Source organism: Chlorocebus sabaeus, chromosome 9 (assembly GCF_047675955.1).
Source record: "Chlorocebus sabaeus isolate Y175 chromosome 9, mChlSab1.0.hap1, whole genome shotgun sequence".
NCBI classification, from domain to species: Eukaryota; Metazoa; Chordata; class Mammalia; order Primates; family Cercopithecidae; genus Chlorocebus; species Chlorocebus sabaeus.
In genome coordinates this window covers 94,249,466-94,267,791 of record NC_132912.1, presented here as the reverse complement: position 1 = coordinate 94,267,791, position 18,326 = coordinate 94,249,466, and the positions used below count along the sequence as shown (strand labels likewise).

General features: G+C 36.3%; 1 protein-coding gene across 4 annotated transcripts in view; it reads right to left on the bottom strand.

Annotated features, from left to right (window-relative positions):
- The window catches only part of HECTD2 (HECT domain E3 ubiquitin protein ligase 2), a 96,364-nt gene that overhangs the window by 5,339 nt on the left and 72,699 nt on the right, over positions 1–18,326 (bottom strand). For all 4 annotated transcript variants that reach the window (XM_038009254.2, XM_007963530.3, XM_038009253.2 and 1 more), the window contains exons 13-20: positions 17,161–17,293; positions 16,144–16,232; positions 13,303–13,461; positions 11,532–11,606; positions 10,763–10,850; positions 10,572–10,678; positions 9,050–9,165; positions 8,335–8,478 (exon numbers count right to left, since the gene is read on the bottom strand). In XM_038009254.2, coding sequence (XP_037865182.1) covers positions 8,335–8,478; positions 9,050–9,165; positions 10,572–10,678; positions 10,763–10,850; positions 11,532–11,606; positions 13,303–13,461; positions 16,144–16,232; positions 17,161–17,293 — 911 coding nt within the window. The remainder of the gene's footprint in view (positions 1–8,334; positions 8,479–9,049; positions 9,166–10,571; positions 10,679–10,762; positions 10,851–11,531; positions 11,607–13,302; positions 13,462–16,143; positions 16,233–17,160; positions 17,294–18,326) is intronic.

Sequence of the window (18,326 nt, the reverse complement as noted above, 5' to 3'; positions counted from 1 at the left end):
GAAATGTTGTATGTCTTTGATGGTCAGCTTTATTTAATACATGTGAGATTACACTGGGAAACTAGAGTTGTTCTAGATTCATGTTGAAGCCATGTTAGCTCACATATTCTTGAAATAATAATAATTATTGGGAAAGTTTACAAGTAATGTCACCTTTGTATTAAAACAGATTGCTCAGATTACTCTTTTAAAATTGGAAGTGATTTTAATATAAAATATTCTGAAAAATTAACTTCTGTTAAGCAAATAAATCTATAATCTAAAAAATTTCTCTTGAATTTTTTCATTTTAGGACTCTAATTGTAAATTTTGTTTAGAAATTTCTTAATTATATATGTAAATATTTATTTTGTATTTTAAATATGATATTGATGATGACATAAATACTATTCAAGAAATAGCCATTGGGCACTTGCCATGTGTGACTATGTGGAGAATATAAATATGTATAAGGCGGGGTGTGGAGCAAGATGGCCGAATAGGAACAGCTCCAGTCTCCAGCTCCCAGCACGAGCGACACAGAAGACAGGTGATTTCTGCATTTTCAACTGAGGTACTGGGTTCATCTCACTAGGGAGAGCCGGACAATCGGTGCTGGTCAGCTGCTGCAGCCCAACCAGCGAGAGCTGAAGCAGGGCAAGGCATCGCTTCACCTGGGAAGCGCAAGGGGGAAGGGAATCCCTTTTCCTAGCCAGGGGAACTAAGACACACAACACCTGGAAAATCAGGTAACTCCCACCCCAATACTGCGCTTTACCAAGGGTCTTAGCAAACGGGCACACCAGGAGATTATATCCCACCCCTGGCCGGGAGGGTCCCACGCCCATGGAGCCTCCCTCATTGCTAACACAGCAGTCTGCGATCTAACGGCAAGGCAGCAGCGAGGCTGGGGGAGGGGCGCCCGCCATTGCTGAGGCTTAAGTAGGTAAACAAAGCCGCTGGGAAGCTCGAACTGGGTGGAGCTCACAGCAGCTCAAGGAGGCCTGCCTGTCTCTGTAGACTCCACCTCTGGGGACAGGGCACAGCTCAACAACAACAACAACAACAAAAGCAGCAGACACCTCTGCAGATGCAAACGACTCTGTCTGACAGCTTTGAAGAGAGCAGTGGATCTCCCAACACGGAGGTTGAGATCTGAGAACGGACAGACTGCCTGCTCAAGTGGGTCCCTGACCCCTGAGTAGCCTAACTGGGAGACATCCCTCACTAGGGGCAGACCGACATCCCACACTTCACACGGTGGGGTACACCCCTGAGAGGAAGCTTCCAAAGCAAGAATCAGACAGGTGCACTCGCTGTTCAGAAATATTCTATCTTCTGCAGCCTCTGCTGCTGATACCCAGGCAAACAGGGTCTGGAGTGGACCTCAAGCAATCTCCAACAGACCTACAGCTGAGGGTCCTGACTGTTAGAAGGAAAACTAACAAACAGGAAGGACACCCACACCAAAACCCCATCAGTACGTCACCATCATCAAAGACCAGAGGCAGATAAAACCATAAAGATGGGGAAAAAGCAGGGCAGAAAAGCTGGAAATTCAAAAAATAAGAACACATCTCCCCCTGCAAAGGAACGCAGCTCATCGCCAGCAACAGATCAAAGCTGGATGGAGAATGACTTTGACGAGATGAGAGAAGGCGGCTCCAGTCCATCAAACTTCTCAGAGCTAAAGGAGGAATTACGTACCCAGCGCAAAGAAACTAAAAATCTCGAAAAAAGAGTGGAAGAATTGATAACTAGAATAATTAATGCAGAGAAGGCCATAAATGAACTGACAGAGATGAAAACCATTAAACGAGAAATACGTGACAAATGCACAAGCTTCAGTAACCGACTCGATCAACTGGAAGAAAGAGTATCAGCGATTGAGGATCAAATGAATGAAATGAAGCGAGAAGAGAAATCTAAAGAAAAAAGAAGAAAAAGAAATGAACAAAGCCTGCAAGAAGTATGGGATTATGTAAAAAAACCAAATCTATGTCTGATTGGGGTGCCTGAAAGTGAGGGGGAAAATGGAACCAAGTTGGAAAACACTCTTCAGGATATCATCCAGGAGAACTTCCCCAACCTAGTAGGGCAGGCCAACATTCAAATCCAGGAAATACAGAGAACACCACAAAGATACTCCTCGAGACGAGCAACTCCAAGACACACAATTGCCAGATTCACCAAAGTTGAAATGAAGGAAAAAATCTGAAGGGCAGTCAGAGAGAAAGGTCGGGTTATCCACAAAGGGAAGCCCATCAGACTAACAGCAGATCTCTTGGCAGAAACTCTACAAGCCAGAAGAGAGTGGGGGCCAATATTCAACATTCTTAAAGAAAAGAATTTTAGGGCGCCTGTAGTCCCAGCTACTCGGGAGGCTGAGGCCGGAGAATGGCGTGAACCCGGGAGGCGGAGCTTGCAGTAAGCTGAGATCCGGCCACTGCACTCCAGCCTGGGCAACAGAGCTACACTCCGCCTCAAAAAAAAAAAAAAAAAAAAAAAAAAGAAAAGAATTTTAAACCCAGAATTTCATATCCAGCCAAACTAAGTTTCATAAGTGAAGGAGAAATAAAATCCCTTACAAATAAGCAAATGCTTAGAGATTTTGTCACCACCAGGCCTGCCTTACAAGAGACCCTGAAGGAAACACTAAACATGGAAAGGAACAACTGGTACCAGCCATTGCAAAAACATGCCAAAATGTAAAGACCATCAAGGCTAGGAAGAAACTGCATCAACTAACGAGCAAAATAACCAGTTAATATCATAATGGCAGGATCAAGTTCACATTAACAATATTAACCTTAAATGTAAATGGACTAAATGTGCCAATTAAAAGACACAGACTGGCAAACTGGATAAAGAGTCAAGACCCATCAGTTTGCTGTATTCAGGAGACCCATCTCACACGCAGAGACATACATAGGCTCAAAATAAAGGGATGGAGGAAGATCTACCAAGCAAATGGAGAACAAAAAAAAGCAGGGGTTGCAATACTAGTCTCTGATAAAACAGACTTTAAACCATCAAAGATCAAAAGAGACAAAGAAGGCCATTACATAATGGTAAAGGGATCAATTCAACAAGAAAAGCTAAGTATTCTAAATATATATGCACCCAATACAGGAGCACCCAGATTCATAAAGCAAGTCCTTAGAGACTTACAAAGAGACTTAGACTCCCATAGAATAAGAATGGGAGACTTCAACACCCCACTGTCAACATTAGACAGATCAATGAGACACAAAGTTAACAAGGATATCCAGGAATTGAACTCATCTCTGCAGCAAGCAGACCTAATAGCCATCTACAGAACTCTCCACCCCAAATCAACAGAATATACATTCTTCTCAGCACCACATCACACTTATTCCAAAATTGACCACATAATTGGAAGTAAAGTACTCCTCAGCAAATGTACAAGAACAGAAATTATAACAAACTGTCTCTCAGACCACAGTGCAATCAAACTAGAACTCAGGACTAAGAAACTCAATCAAAACCGCTCAACTACATGGAAACGGAATAACCTGCTCCTGAATGACTACTGGGTACATAACGAAATGAAGGCAGAAATAAAGATGTTCTTTGAAACCAATGAGAACAAAGATACAACATACCAGAATCTCTGGGACACATTTAAAGCAGTGTGTAGAGGGAAATTTATAGCACTAAATGCCCACAAGAGAAAGCTGGAAAGATCTAAAATGAACACCCTAACATCACAATTAAAAGAACTAGAGAAGCAAGAGCAAACACATTCAAAAGCTAGCAGAAGGCAAGAAATAACTAAAATCAGAGCAGAACTGAAGGAGATAGAGACACAAAAAACCCTCCAAAAAATCAATGAATCCAGGAGTTGGTTTTTTGAAAAGATCAACAAAATTGATAGACCGCTAGCAAGACTAATAAAGAAGAAAAGAGAGAAGAATCAAATAGATGCAATAAAAAATGATAAAGGGGATATCACCACGGACCCCACAGAAATACAAACTACCATCAGAGAATACTATAAACACCTCTACGCAAATAAACTAGAAAATCTAGAAGAAATGGATAATTTCCTGGACACTTACACTCTCCCAAGACTAAACCAGGAAGAAGCTGAATCCCTGAATAGACCAATAGCAGGCTCTGAAATTGAGGCAATAATTAATAGCCTACCAACCAAAAAAAGTCCAGGACCAGATGGATTCACAGCTGAATTCTACCAGAGGTACAAGGAGGAGCTGGTACCATTCTTTCTGAAACTATTCCAATCAATAGAAAAAGAGGGAATCCTCCCTAACTCATTTTATGAGGCCAACATCATCCTGATACCAAAGCCTGGCAGAGACACAACAAAAAAAGAGAATTTTAGACCAATATCCCTGATGAACATCGATGCAAAAATCCTCAATAAAATACTGGCAAACCAGATCAATAAAACACTGGCAAACCAGATCCAGCAGCACATCAAAAAGCTTATCCACCACGATCAACTGGGCTTCATCTCTGGGATGCAAGGCTGGTTCAACATTCGCAAATCAATAAACATAATCCAGCATATAAACAGAACCAAAGACAAGAACCACATGATTATCTCAATAGATGCAGAAAAGGCCTTTGACAAAATTCAACAGCCCTTCATGCTAAAAATGCTCAATAAATTCGGTATTGATGGAATGTATCTCAAAATCATAAGAGCTATTTGTGACAAACCCACAGCCAATATCATACTGAATGGGCAAAAACGGGAAAAATTCCCTGTGAAAACTGGCACAAGACAGGGATGCCCTCTCTCACCACTCCTATTCAACATAGTGTTGGAAGTTCTGGCTAGGGCAATCAGGCAAGAGAAAGAAATCAAGGGTATTCAGTTAGGAAAAGAAGAAGTCAAATTGTCCCTGTTTGCAGATGACATGATTGTATATTTAGAAAACCCCATTGTCTCAGCCCAAAATCTCCTTAAGCTGATAAGCAACTTCAGCAAAGTCTCAGGATACAAATTCGATGTGCAAAAATCACAGGCATTCTTATACACCAGTAACAGACAAACAGAGAGCCAAATCATGAATGAACTTCCATTCACGATTGCTTCAAAGAGAATAAAATACCTAGGAATCCAACTTACAAGGGATGTAAAGGACCTCTTCAAGGAGAACTACAAACCACTGCTCAGTGAAATAAAAGAGGACACAAACAAATGGAAGAACATACCGTGCTCATGGATAGGAAGAATCAATACTGTGAAAATGGCCATACTGCCCAAGGTAATTTATAGATTCAATGCCATCCCCATCAAGCTACCAATGAGTTTCTTCATAGAATTGGAAAAAACTGCTTTAAAATTCACATGGAACCAAAAAAGACCCCGCATTGCCAAGACAATCCTAAGTCAAAAGAACAAAGCTGGAGGCATCACGCTACCTGACTTCAAACTATACTACAAGGCTACAGTAACCAAAACAGCATGGTACTGGTACCAAAACAGAGATATAGACCAATGGAACAGAACAGAGTCCTTAGAAATAATACCACACATCTACAGCCATCTGATCTTTGACAAACCTGAGAAAAACAAGAAATGGGGAAAGGATTCCCTATTTAATAAATGGTGCTGGGAAAATTGGCTAGCCATAAGTAGAAAACTGAAACTGGATCCTTTCCTTACTCCTTATACGAAAATTAATTCAAGATGGATTAGAGACTTAAATGTTAGACCTAATACCATAAAAACCTTAGAAGAAAACCTAGGTAATACCATTCAGGACATAGGTTGGGCAAGGACTTCATGTGTAAAACACCAAAGGCAATGGCAACAAAAGCCAAAATTGACAAATGGGATCTAATTAAACTAAAGAGCTTCTGCACAGCAAAAGAAACTACCATCAGAGTGAACAGGCAACCTACAGAATGGGAGAAAATGTTTGCAATCTACTCATCTGACAAAGGGCTAATATCCAGAACCTACAAAGAACTCAAACAAATTTACAAGAAAAAAACAAACAACCCCATCGAAAAGTGGGCAAAGGATATGAACAGACATTTCTCAAAAGAAGACATTCATACAGCCAACAGACACATGAAAAAATGCTCATCATCACTGGCCATCAGAGAAATGCAAATCAAAACCACAATGAGATACCATCTCACACCAGTTAGAATGGCAATCATAAAAAAGTCAGGAAACAACAGGTGCTGGAGAGGATGTGGAGAAATAGGAACACTTTTACACTGTTGGTGGGATTGTAAACTAGTTCAACCATTATGGAAAACAGTATGGCGATTCCTCAAGGATCTAGAACTAGAAGTACCATATGACCCAGCCATCCCATTACTGGGTATATACCCAAAGGATTATAAATCATGCTGCTATAAAGGCACATGCACACGTATGTTTATTGCGGCACTATTCACAATAGCAAAGACTTGGAATCAACCCAAATGTCCATCAGTGACAGACTGGATTAAGAAAATGTGGCACATATACACCATGGAATACTATGCAGCCATAAAAAAGGATGAGTTTGTGTCCTTTGTAGGGACATGGATGCAGCTGGAAACCATCATTCTCAGCAAACTATGGCAAGAACAGAAAACCAAACACTGCATGTTCTCACTCATAGGTGGGAAGTGAACAACGAGATCACTTGGACTCGGGAAGGGGAACATCACACACTGGGGCCTATCATGGGGAGATGGGAGCGGGGAAGGATTGCACTGGGAGTTATACCTGATGTAAATGACGAGTTGATGGGTGCTGATGAGTTGATGGGTGCAGCACACCAACAGGGCACAAGTATACATATGTAACAAACCTGCACGTTATGCACATGTATCCTAGAACTTAAAGTATAATAATAATAAATAAAACAAACAAACAAAAAACAAATATGTATAAGGCATAACCTCCGTCTTGAAGAACGAAATGACTCAGATATGAAGTGCAATATGATAACTAGCACATAACTTCTACAAGATATTTGAGAAACTCACTGAATACATAATGACTTTTGGCTTTACAGAGGAAGTCAACATTAAACTGTGTCTTTAATAGTTGAAGCTGGCACATGTCACATGTAAAGGGAACAACTTGAAAGCATGGAGAAAGGCATAAAACGTATCTAACGAATCAGCAAAACAGGCTGTTGACTAAAGCATGGGAAGAAATGAAAACTGGTAGGTAGCCTGGGTAGAAGACTAGAGCTTTATTTTACAGTCTCTAGATTCTAGAACTTAAATGGGCAACAAAGTTATTTCCCAGGGAAATATCATGATCTAAATAGTGTTAAAGCACATGAGTTTAATAGGATAAAATAAGTTAGTAATGAGATAAAAAGTAACTTTACCAGGGTGGGGGCAGTGGAAAGGCAAAGAACAGATTCCAGCTTTAAAATGAAAGGAAGAACTAAGAGTACTCAGGAAATGTTCAATGTATGGGGCAATAGAAAAAAATGATTATAACCAAAGTATGTCTATTCAAGTTAGCTTTAGAAATTATAAGTTATTTGGTAAAAGGAGTAAGTTGATAAGCTTTAATGCATTAACACTGCTAAAAAATAATTTAAGGCCGGGCGCGGTGGCTCAACCCTGTAATCCCAGCACTTTGGGAGGCCGAGATGGGCGGATCACGAGGTCAGGAGATCGAGACCATCCTGGCTAACAAGGTGAAACCCCGTCTCTACTAAAAAGTACAAAAAAACTAGCTGGGCGAGGTGGCGGGCGCCTGTAGTCCCAGCTACTCGGGAGGCTGAGGCAGGAGAATGGCGTGAACCCGGGAGGCGGAGCTTGCAGTGAGCAGAGATCCGGCCACCGCACTCCAGTTTGGGCGACCGAGCAAGACTCTGTCTCAAAAAAAAAAAAAAAAAAAAAAAAAAAAAAATTTAAATCCATCATCAACATCACTTCATATACAAAAAGCATGAGATTAAAAAAAAGAAGAGGATTAGTATTAGAGGTACTTCTGGTACTACTTATAGTATCCTCCAACCCCCTAAAAAAGAAAGAAAACTACGCAAACTAGATATCCCAACTTAGTGATTTTCCTAAAAATAAAAAACACATTTCACATTTAAATAAAAATGAACATTAGACAATATACTACTACAAAGTAGGTTCTAAAAGAGACTACAAAGCACTTATATCACCTAGAAAAGTAAAAAGTTGTTAGAAATGAATTATTAGTTAGTATGTCTCAAAAACTAGTAAGAGAACTTTTAATCAAAATCTCTTACAGTTCAAGGCCATGAAGATTTTTCTATGAAAATAACTTCAAATGGAGTAAATCTCCTGATTCCAAATGTATTATTATTAGCAGTATTAGCAGTAACCTTTAGATTTAAAATAAAATTAGATCCAGAAATTTACCAGTTAGTAGAAGTTTCATTCTTTGAGATTTTAAAGTTCAAATCAGCCATTCCTCCTACAGGTACTCTGTCACTCCCTGTAGTAAAATGTAGCAACTTCTTTTGAAGATCAAGAGGAAATCCAAGCACGACATCCCAAAAGTATCTAGAGAATTCCAAAGGAAATTAACATCAAATGTCTTGACAAAAATCCTATAATAAAGTAATATAAAGGAAGCTCTAAGGAAAGGGCTTTCCTTAAGAATATATAATATCCTGAATTTCTGTAAAATTAAGGAATGGTGAGCTTCTATATATGTATTAGACTTTTGACTAACATTATAAAATAATATTTTTATAAAAGTATGTAAGTTCAGCAGTGGATAGTACAGGAACCATTTTTCTCCTGTATAACTTTCAAATCTTATTTTTCAACATAGTGCTATTAAACTGTTATTTATAAGGACAGCATCCATGAAATTCTAGGCGCAAAGTCATTTTTTTAAAAGTAAAATCTCTACACTTTTGTAGAAACTTGTTTATAGAATTTTCTACCAAAGGGAGTGATTTTATATTAAAATTCTCATAGACTTTCCAGAGATAAAATAAGACTGTGGGCTCTCTAATATTTGGACTAACTTAATTGATTCACAGATTGTAAGTTATGCAAATAAATGAATCACACTGTCTGCTGTTCCCTCTCCACATCCCCACTATCAGAAGTATAAAGAGCTCACTTTATAGTTAAGTCCGTTTTTGCATAGCCATCATACTGAGTACTTCTCTGCAGAGCATGCATATCCAGGTCAGGACTTCCACAGACCAAAATTTCAACCTCTTCTGGACGAAGCAGCTGCCAATAATTATTTATCAAAAACAATAATTAAAGAGTGATGGTTTTAAATGAAATTGGAACTATTTTCACTGGGTCAAATCACAAAAGTCATGATTTCTCATAGTAAATCAAACCATTTTTGTTGAAGAAAAATCTTCTCTGGGTATATTTTTCCTACCAAGGCAAGATATTTTTTGCTTCTGAAGTTTATAGATCTTGTAAAATAGTAATTAGCAGTTTGCCAGAAAAACAAGCAAATGACTTTGCACAAATCCAAATTACTCTTCTCCAACCCAGCATGAAGCTTCAACATGTACTGATCCGCCTAATATCCCATATCTATTACTCTTCTCCAAAACCCAGCATGAAGCTCCAACATCTACTGATCCACCTAATATCCCATATCCTAATATCTCCTTCCAATATCCCATAACACCTCCTGTGTGCACTGTAGAGTTTGCGTACTTGGTTATAGTCTGTCTTGTGTCTCTTGTTTTTTTCAACTTTCAGGTGGGTTAGTCTACCACCTATAGAGATTAAAGCTCTAAAAATAGAGACCATGCTATGCTAATTAATTCTTATTTTCCCCCTGTCCACTCCCACAATTACCAGAGTGTCATAAAACAAAACTCAACTAGAGCTCAATAAAGTGTTTCTCTTTCAAAGGTATTTTTGACAACAAACATATTACAAAGGTTTCTCTAAAACAAGCCAGCAATAATGTAAGCCACTTGCTTTTGCCCCAAAACAACTTCTATAGTCTGTTTCTCTCCCCCATGAAAAATAATTCAAATGAAAGACCTTACTCCAATCCCTCATAAGAAAACTAAGGGAGATACAAATGGCATGTTGAAGTGTGTGCTGGGTAGCTGGGGTGACTGAAAGGTATCCTATGATACTTCTGACATGGTATTCTAAATAGTAGCTGACCCACATTCACATGGCTAAGACAAGTCAGACCAAACTGAGTCCAACAGAACTCTGGAGGTAAACTACTTGCTAAGGGTAAAAGGCAACCAGAGTTGCTCAGGGAGCCCTGAGGTAGCAGGAAGCAGCTATACATATGTTCCTTAATCATTAAGAAGTTGTAGCTTTTGCCCTGGAGCTACATGTTAACTGCATTGTGTGCCTTGTCCTTCAGTATTAAGATCCTGAGTCCATGGATCCCTTCATCCACTCTACTTGGAGAAAGTTTGTAAAGTTCTAAAAGACTTAGTAGAACAGGAAAGAAAATTAACTGACTGGGGTGTTTTTCCCCTCTAAAGAATGAAGGCTGAAACGAGAGAATTATTTTTTAGTTCTACTTTTAAAAAGTAGAAAATGTTTTCTACTTTAAAAGCTTATCTACTAAAATATTTATTATTTGTTAACATGATAGTATTACAAAACCTAACTGAAAGCTTGATTTAAAGTTGTAAACTCACCATTAGGGCATTTGAAGCACACACACTATGAAATCCATAATAAAATGCAGCAAACTGCTTATAGATGGATTTGTTCAGAAGGAAGTCAGTATAAAGCTGTACATATTCTGAAAAGCAATTTTACATCTCTTAAATCGTAAAAGTAAATGGCAAATACTAATTCATTTTAATTAAAAATGGTATTAACTTACCTTTCCTATTTTGATTGGTAACTGAAATTTTATCACCACCCGGCTTTAAATTATAGGACTTGATTATTCCAAATTCTTCTTGAAAAACCTGATGGGAGATGCCATCACACATATTAATATGGTTGATATAATAACATACTTTGGTGAACAGGTTTGTAAAATTTAAAGACAACAGTTTTTCCCCCGTCCTTCTAAACACATAAACTATAAAAGGCTAAGCTCTTGTAATATTTGTATTAAGAACGAGGGATCATAAAAGAATTATGGGGTTAAAAAAATAGTGCCTTAACTTAACCCTGCCTAATACAGTTAAATACTTTAATGAAGTCCACAAAACTGTGTGGCCATCTAGATAATACACGGGTCCCTGGAGCTCTGCAGATCACTGTAATTTCCATTTCCCAAATATTGTACAAGGAGTGGAAATGAGAGAGTTTTGGTCTGACTCATTAGTTTCTACTCCTAACTTCTATGTTGAAGTTACAGGATAGGCTTATTTTTAGAAACTAAAAAGCTCTGAGAAAGTAACCAACTCAAGGAGATATGTAATTGCCTAGAGAGTATCCTGAACCCTTAGTGAATTAAGCACTTTCATTGACTGCTCATCTACACATGTCTACTTTATCAGGTTAAGGTCCTTTAAGATAGAGGATTGTATGTATTGGTTAATCCTTGTTCATCTTTTCTAACAGTGGGTATTTAATAACAAATTGTGCTGTTCATATATGAAATATATGATTAACAGATAACTATTTGCCCTTAATAGTACCTGAAATGTTGAATAGAAATCTTCTTCAACATTGCCTTCGTGTGATAAGAGTTCACTTAATCCATGGGCCAACTCCTATAAAAAGAAATCTGTTAATGACTTTTTCAATCAAATAGCATTAGCTAGGATAATTAAGTGGCTTTCCTATAGCTCATGCATATGTATATAAAGATCATATTTGACATGTATTTTCCAGGGCACAAAATGCTTAATGATTTCTACCATCCAGAAGCTTATCATTATAGGTCACAGATGGGGAAAATATCCAGTTCAAACTACAGGGGCATAACTCTGGGGTCTATTCTTAAGCAGCAAGCTAAGCATACTTCTAATGTAGTGTCCGTCATAATTCACTGCTATCTGCTACATTACTGTTTATGAATTTGTAGTATTTCTCACTTTCAATTTATATTCCTATGAAAATCTGCTAATGTTTTAGGATTCATATTTTAAACATAAAACATACAATTCATTCATGTGCATGCATGAATATACAGTTCATGCATGTACAGTGCCCTCCCCTCCCAAGAAAAAGTTAAGTACACTGAACGAAACATTTTCTGGTTGGCCGGGCACAGTGGCTCATGCCTGTAATCCCGGCACTTTGGGATGCCGAAGTGGGCAGATGACAAGGTCAGAAGTTCAAGACCAGCCTGGCCAACATGGTGAAACCCTGTCTCTACTAAAAAGACAAAAAAAAAAAAAAAAAAAAAGCCACGTGTGGTGGCTCGCACCTGTAATCCCAGCTACCTGGGAGACTGAGGCAGAAGAATTGCTTGGACCTGGGAGGCGGAGGTTGCAGTGAGCTGAGATCATTCCACTGCACTCCAGCCTGGACAACAGAGCAAGACTCTGTCTTGGGGCGGGGGGCGGGGGGAAAGAAACATTTTCTGGCTGGGTGCAGTGGCTCATGCCTGTAATCCCAGCACTTTGGGAGCTGAGGTAGGCGGATCACTGGAGGCCATGAGTTCAAGACCAGCCTGGCCGACGTGGCAAAACCCCAACTCTGCTTAAAAAAAAAGAAAGAAAGAAAGAAAGAAAAAAAAATTAGCCAGGCATGGTGGCGTGTGCCTAAAATCCCAGATACTCTGGAGGGCTGAGGCATGGGAATCACTTGAACCCAGGAGGCAGAGGTTGCAGTGAGCCAAGGTGGAGCCACTGCACTCCAGCCTGGGTGACAGAGTGAGACTCTGTCTCAAAAAAAAGAAAGATTTTCTTACATTATATTATAACTGAAGTTATCCATAAATATTTAAAAATAGAAAAACTGACCCAATATTTCAAAATTTTCAATTTAGTTTTTATGAAAAAGTTAAAAGTTTTATTTTAAATTATTAGAAAAAGGTAAATAACAGCATGATTAGAATGATTTTCTATATTTTACATAATACATTTTCTACTCCATTAAAACCACAAATTTTCATACAAATCTAGGCTGGCATAGATTTGATATAATTGTCATCATTTAAAAATTATTAATAAAAACGATCCTATTGTTCACATAAAGAAACTAAACTGAAAGGTTAAATAACTGCTAGTAAGTGGCAGAGGCTGGATTTGAATTACTGTTGTAAAAGCTTAGGAGCACTGCAAAGTGGGTGACATGTCTCTCTAAGGAAAGAAAAAGCTAGTTGAAAAAAGGACATGAGTTATAAAGGTTGAAGGAAACCATATTTAAAAGTAAGAATAGCATTAGGAGGAGAGAGACTGTGCAGGTGGAAAAAAGATGATTTAGCATTAAAGGACGAGATATTAATAACTTTATACTTACAGGCATAATTTGACATAAGTCGTCAACGGTAACACTGCAGATGCCTACTGGTATATTTTGATCACTAGGAATGATGGGAGGGCTCAATAATTTCTTGTAACAGCAGGGAGGGAAACGAATATCCAAGGTGATGCTGTTATAAACAGCTAGTCCCATAAGCTATGCATACTAAATGTTAAGCATTAACATAAAATCCATGACAACAAATGAGTTCTGAATTATGCATCAGTCTATTTTTTGCATACTTCTTTCAGATTTAACACTGACTTTCTAATTAGTATCACATATTTCCTTTCCCCTCTTTCATTTATTTCCCCTTTATTTTACATAATATAATTCCTTGATTACAAAAAGTCATGTAAAAAGGAGTGGTTTAGTTGACAGTATCCAATGATTTCCCTAGAAAAGTTTATCTAAGATCACAACAGACAGCAACTTAAGACATGCCTGTAATTATTTAACAGAAAACATTTTCTAAATTTAAACAAAGATGTTGGCAATTTTATAAGCTGCAGCAACAGTTTATTCAGTAGAACTCACTGTAGAATACTGATTTTGGAGATAGCCATTTTAGTTATTTTAAAATTAAAAACAGACTATGTATGAAGAAAAGAGCTAAACTGAATAAACATATGGATATAAACATGCTATTGATAAGCTAATAGGATAGGTAATTTCCAACAGTAAAACGAAAGACTTATGTTACTTGGAGTTTCTCAGTGTCAAAGTTAAAAAGCTACAGATGTTATAAATTTTGCTCAGGATTATTTACTAGTTATATGGTGGAATGTAACTTATCCATTTACGGAAAGAGAGATTTTAGATCAAATTTCATAATATTTCAACAGTCAATTATATAAAGTTATTAAGGAAGTAATTCATCTTATAGGCTCATAAGGAAATCTAAACATATGAGCTGGATAAATTACTGAAAATAACTTTTAAAGATTGGAAGACCACCAAAATTTCAATTTGCTAAAGTGTAATGAAGGCTGATAATAAGGCCTTATACTTCAAAATAATTGTATTAGAAACACAATACTATCAGAACTACTAGAACAATACATCTTTGGTCCTGAAATTTTAAAACTGGAGATATATATGAAACCAACTATATTTTCTCAATGTTCGTACTTGTTATATCTCAAATTTCAGTTCCCAACCCCTTACCTGACCACAATCCACTCTCATCTCACATTTCTCCTATATAGTATTATGCTTTTTACAGCATCAATTTAGCTTTCTATAGGTTTTATATCTGTGTGTGACAAACACACATAATGAGAGTAGCAATTATAATTTTTAGATTCAATTGTTTAGCTTGAAGTATAGAATAGCTAAACATGCTTAATATGCTCTTTTGGGTAATGACTAAATAGAAACTAGTATCTATTGCAAAAAAATGAGCAATTTTATGATTTTATGTATAGTATCACTTAAAAACATAACTAAGCTATGATACTTTATTGTAAATATTAGAGTCAAAATATCATCCAAATCTAAATTGTGATATATGAATATAAAGCATGACAAACATTTATGTATGAAAATTTAAATAGCTCATAGTATAGTGACAAGCATCAATGATTAGGCCCTTCAATGAAGATGAAACATTCAACAAATGATTACTGCAGATGCTACAATATAAACAGGAGTCTCAGAATTGTTAAGTGTTATTCTCTATGGAATTTAGCACTTTGGACCTTCAGACATAACAATATATACAAATTTTCAAGTTGAGTTTACTATGTGCAGTTTGTTCCCTACTACCCTTTCTTTAATTAATCTCGTCTCTCAATTTCCATATATATGCCTCATAATTTATTCCAACAGATGTAACAAAGACAGATGTTCAAAGATGGCTCTTCATTCATTTTCTGATGGTATTTTCCATAACTTTCAGTGTGCTTGCTGCTGCTCTCTACCAAGCCCAGCACAATTTAGTCTTTTTTATTCTCACCACACTCTCAGCTTATAATGTCCCAAACTCTCACCAGCCATATGTTAATCAAATGTAATTGTTCCATTTTTAAATCTCTCTCCTCTCTGGGAGAAATACATTGTATATTTTCCTTCTCAGAACTCCTTAGTACTTACTGCCATATGGTCATTTGACTCTGAGAACAGATGAAGAATTTCCCCCCGCTTGTAAACCTTCTTATCTCCAGTGCTTGCTTATTTATTTACTCTTCCCTCCTTTCCTCCACAAACAATTATATTTCTTGGAATCTAAAAAGCTAATGTAGAAGGCATCTTGTCCAATCTCCTACCCAATGCAGAAATATCCTCTACAATATACCTGATAGGAATCATAGGATTGCAAATGGACTTATAAAACTTTAAAAATACTACAAAATAATTCTATATGCTTTAAATATTCCCATTCCATTCAATTTTTATGGATGCTCCCTTTGTGTTTCAGGATTTGGAGGCATATTAAAGAGTTAGATTTAATTCTCCCAATTTCAATTCAGTCAACTGAGGGAAATGAGCACAAAGTGAAAGAACAGAAAAAAATACTTCATTATAAATGGGAAATACTTTGATTTTTTTCTTAAAAAAGCCTTAAATTAGTGATAACTTCAATTATATGTGAAATAGGAAAGAACCATTTTTATTTTGAGATAAGGTTTTCAGAAAAATATCAAACTCTCATTTCTTTCAATTAAGTCTACTGACATATATTACACATAATGAAGATTACTGAAAATCTAACAGTACATTTGACAATACTATTTAATTTGATAAAATGGCTAAAGAAAACAGTTTTCTAAAATACAGATAAAATCTTTAAAACTCTCTAATCTATTAGCACCTCCTAGTGGAAAGTTTAAAGGATACAATTCCAACCAATCGGAATTCAGAATAGTTATCACATTTAAAGCTGCTAAACCAATGGCAGTGTGAATCCTTGTGATATGTAAACATGCCTAAAAAACACACACAAATAATTTTATTATTAACATGATTGACTTAAAAAAATCAAAGTGGTAAACATGTACATGACATCTCATCTATTAGAAGCTAACCAATTCAACAATAATTCTGTTACAAATCATCTTTCAAGTTAAAAATTTCAGATTATTTATGGGACTATATATTTGCAAATCTCAGCAAATATAAATATATATATATTAAATATATATGGAGAACATTTTATTTTCCTGAACCAATGGTAGAAACAGGGTAAAAAGATACAAACTAAATTAATCAGATAACTTTATAAAAAGTATAGTTTCATAGATTATAAATTATGATAAAAATTAACTTTGAGGATATCTGGAGACTTCAATTTATCACTGTCATCCCTATTTCCCATCACATACACATATAGAAAAGAAAACTAAAGAATAAGAAAAATACTGAAAACTCTCCTTTGAAAAGTTTAACAGATAGTAAGGATTATACAGGTAGTTTCTGTAAAATAAAAAATTTAAAAGGCTTATCTTTTCTTAAAAAATTAATTCATGAATTTTTACTAAAATGACCCATTAATTAAAGAGGCTTTGAATGTTACTATACAGCAAACTATAGTTTTGTGTTTTAATTTCAAATGTTTTTATTTCAATGACAAATTAAAATTTCATGCATTTGACTTATTCAGAAAAGATATGGATGTCTCCTCATAAATGTTTACTTTTAATCTTGATACATTTTGTGTAGGGTTCCCAGTAAGAGAATCAACTGATCATCAATTCAGTCAAACAAGTTTTTAAAATGTAAATAACAGTCCTTAATTATTCAACATTTATGATTGACAAAAAGTCTGTAAAATCATAGAATAGTTTAAAAATAAGGTTGATTACTTGACTCTAACAATTATGAAGAAACATGGTTTATGAAAATTAGATTACTTACCATAATCTGGATGAAAAATTTGGCGAATTAGAAGAAGGAACCATTCTTTAGTCAAACCACCCATATCCAAACCAGCTTCCCCTACAAATGTAACTTTTAACTTCTTTTTCAAGTCTGCTCTTTTCCGGGTTAGCTATTTGAAGATATTATACAGTAGAGGAGAACAAAGAGCAGTGAAAAGAGAATTAACATTTTTAATTCCGGGAAATGTGTTAGGTAGTCGTTAACTTATTTGCAATGCTATAAATCTCCATCCATCCATTTATCCATTAAATCTGCCAGACACTGTGTGAGCTAGGTGTTTACTATGTTTTATAGATCAGGAAACAGAATTAGAGAAGTCAGGTACTTTGCCCAAAGTACTGCCTCCTGGTATCTACTGCCTTCAAATTTTTAATTTAGCACACTATAAGATAATTCATTTCTTTTTTAAAAAAACTCCCCTTCAATGCTAAACTTTAAAAAATCACATGTCTAGGGCTGGGTGTGGTAGCTTGAGCTGGTAATCCCAACTACTTGGAAGGCTGAGGTAGGAGGATGGCTTGAGACCCTGAGACCAGGAGTTTGAGGTGGCGGTGAGCTTTGATTGTACCACACTCCAGCCTGGGTGACAAAATAAAATGTGTCGCAAAAATAAATAAGTAAATAAATAAATAAATAACATAGCTGAATCGGTCATTATCTTCTAAATTATATTAAGATCGAGCCGAAGCATTTTTTATGATAATACATGAAAATGCAATCAAAGTATGTTAGAGCCTGTATAGGCCCAATATACCCTGTAGGTCAGACTTCTAATTTTGTAGATGTGTAGTCTGAGACCTGGAGAAGTTAAATGACTTGTTACACACATAACCAGTAACAAAGGTGGGTCTGGAATCTAGGTTATATACAAAGAAACATGAATTACTCATTTAAGTGTTCTACATCAAATCCTTTTCTAGGGAATTAACAAACTATTAATAAACATACAAACATGAATATAAGACAATTATGAATACAGATCTGATTTTAACTATGGTGTCAAAATTTAAGGAAGCTTGGTATGCAACAAGATCTTCAAAAGAATTTAAGGAAGCACACTTATTGGAATACAGAAATAAAAAAGTTTACTAATATTTTTATAATAAATCATATTATAGAATTTTAAGCTTTAATTAATATCA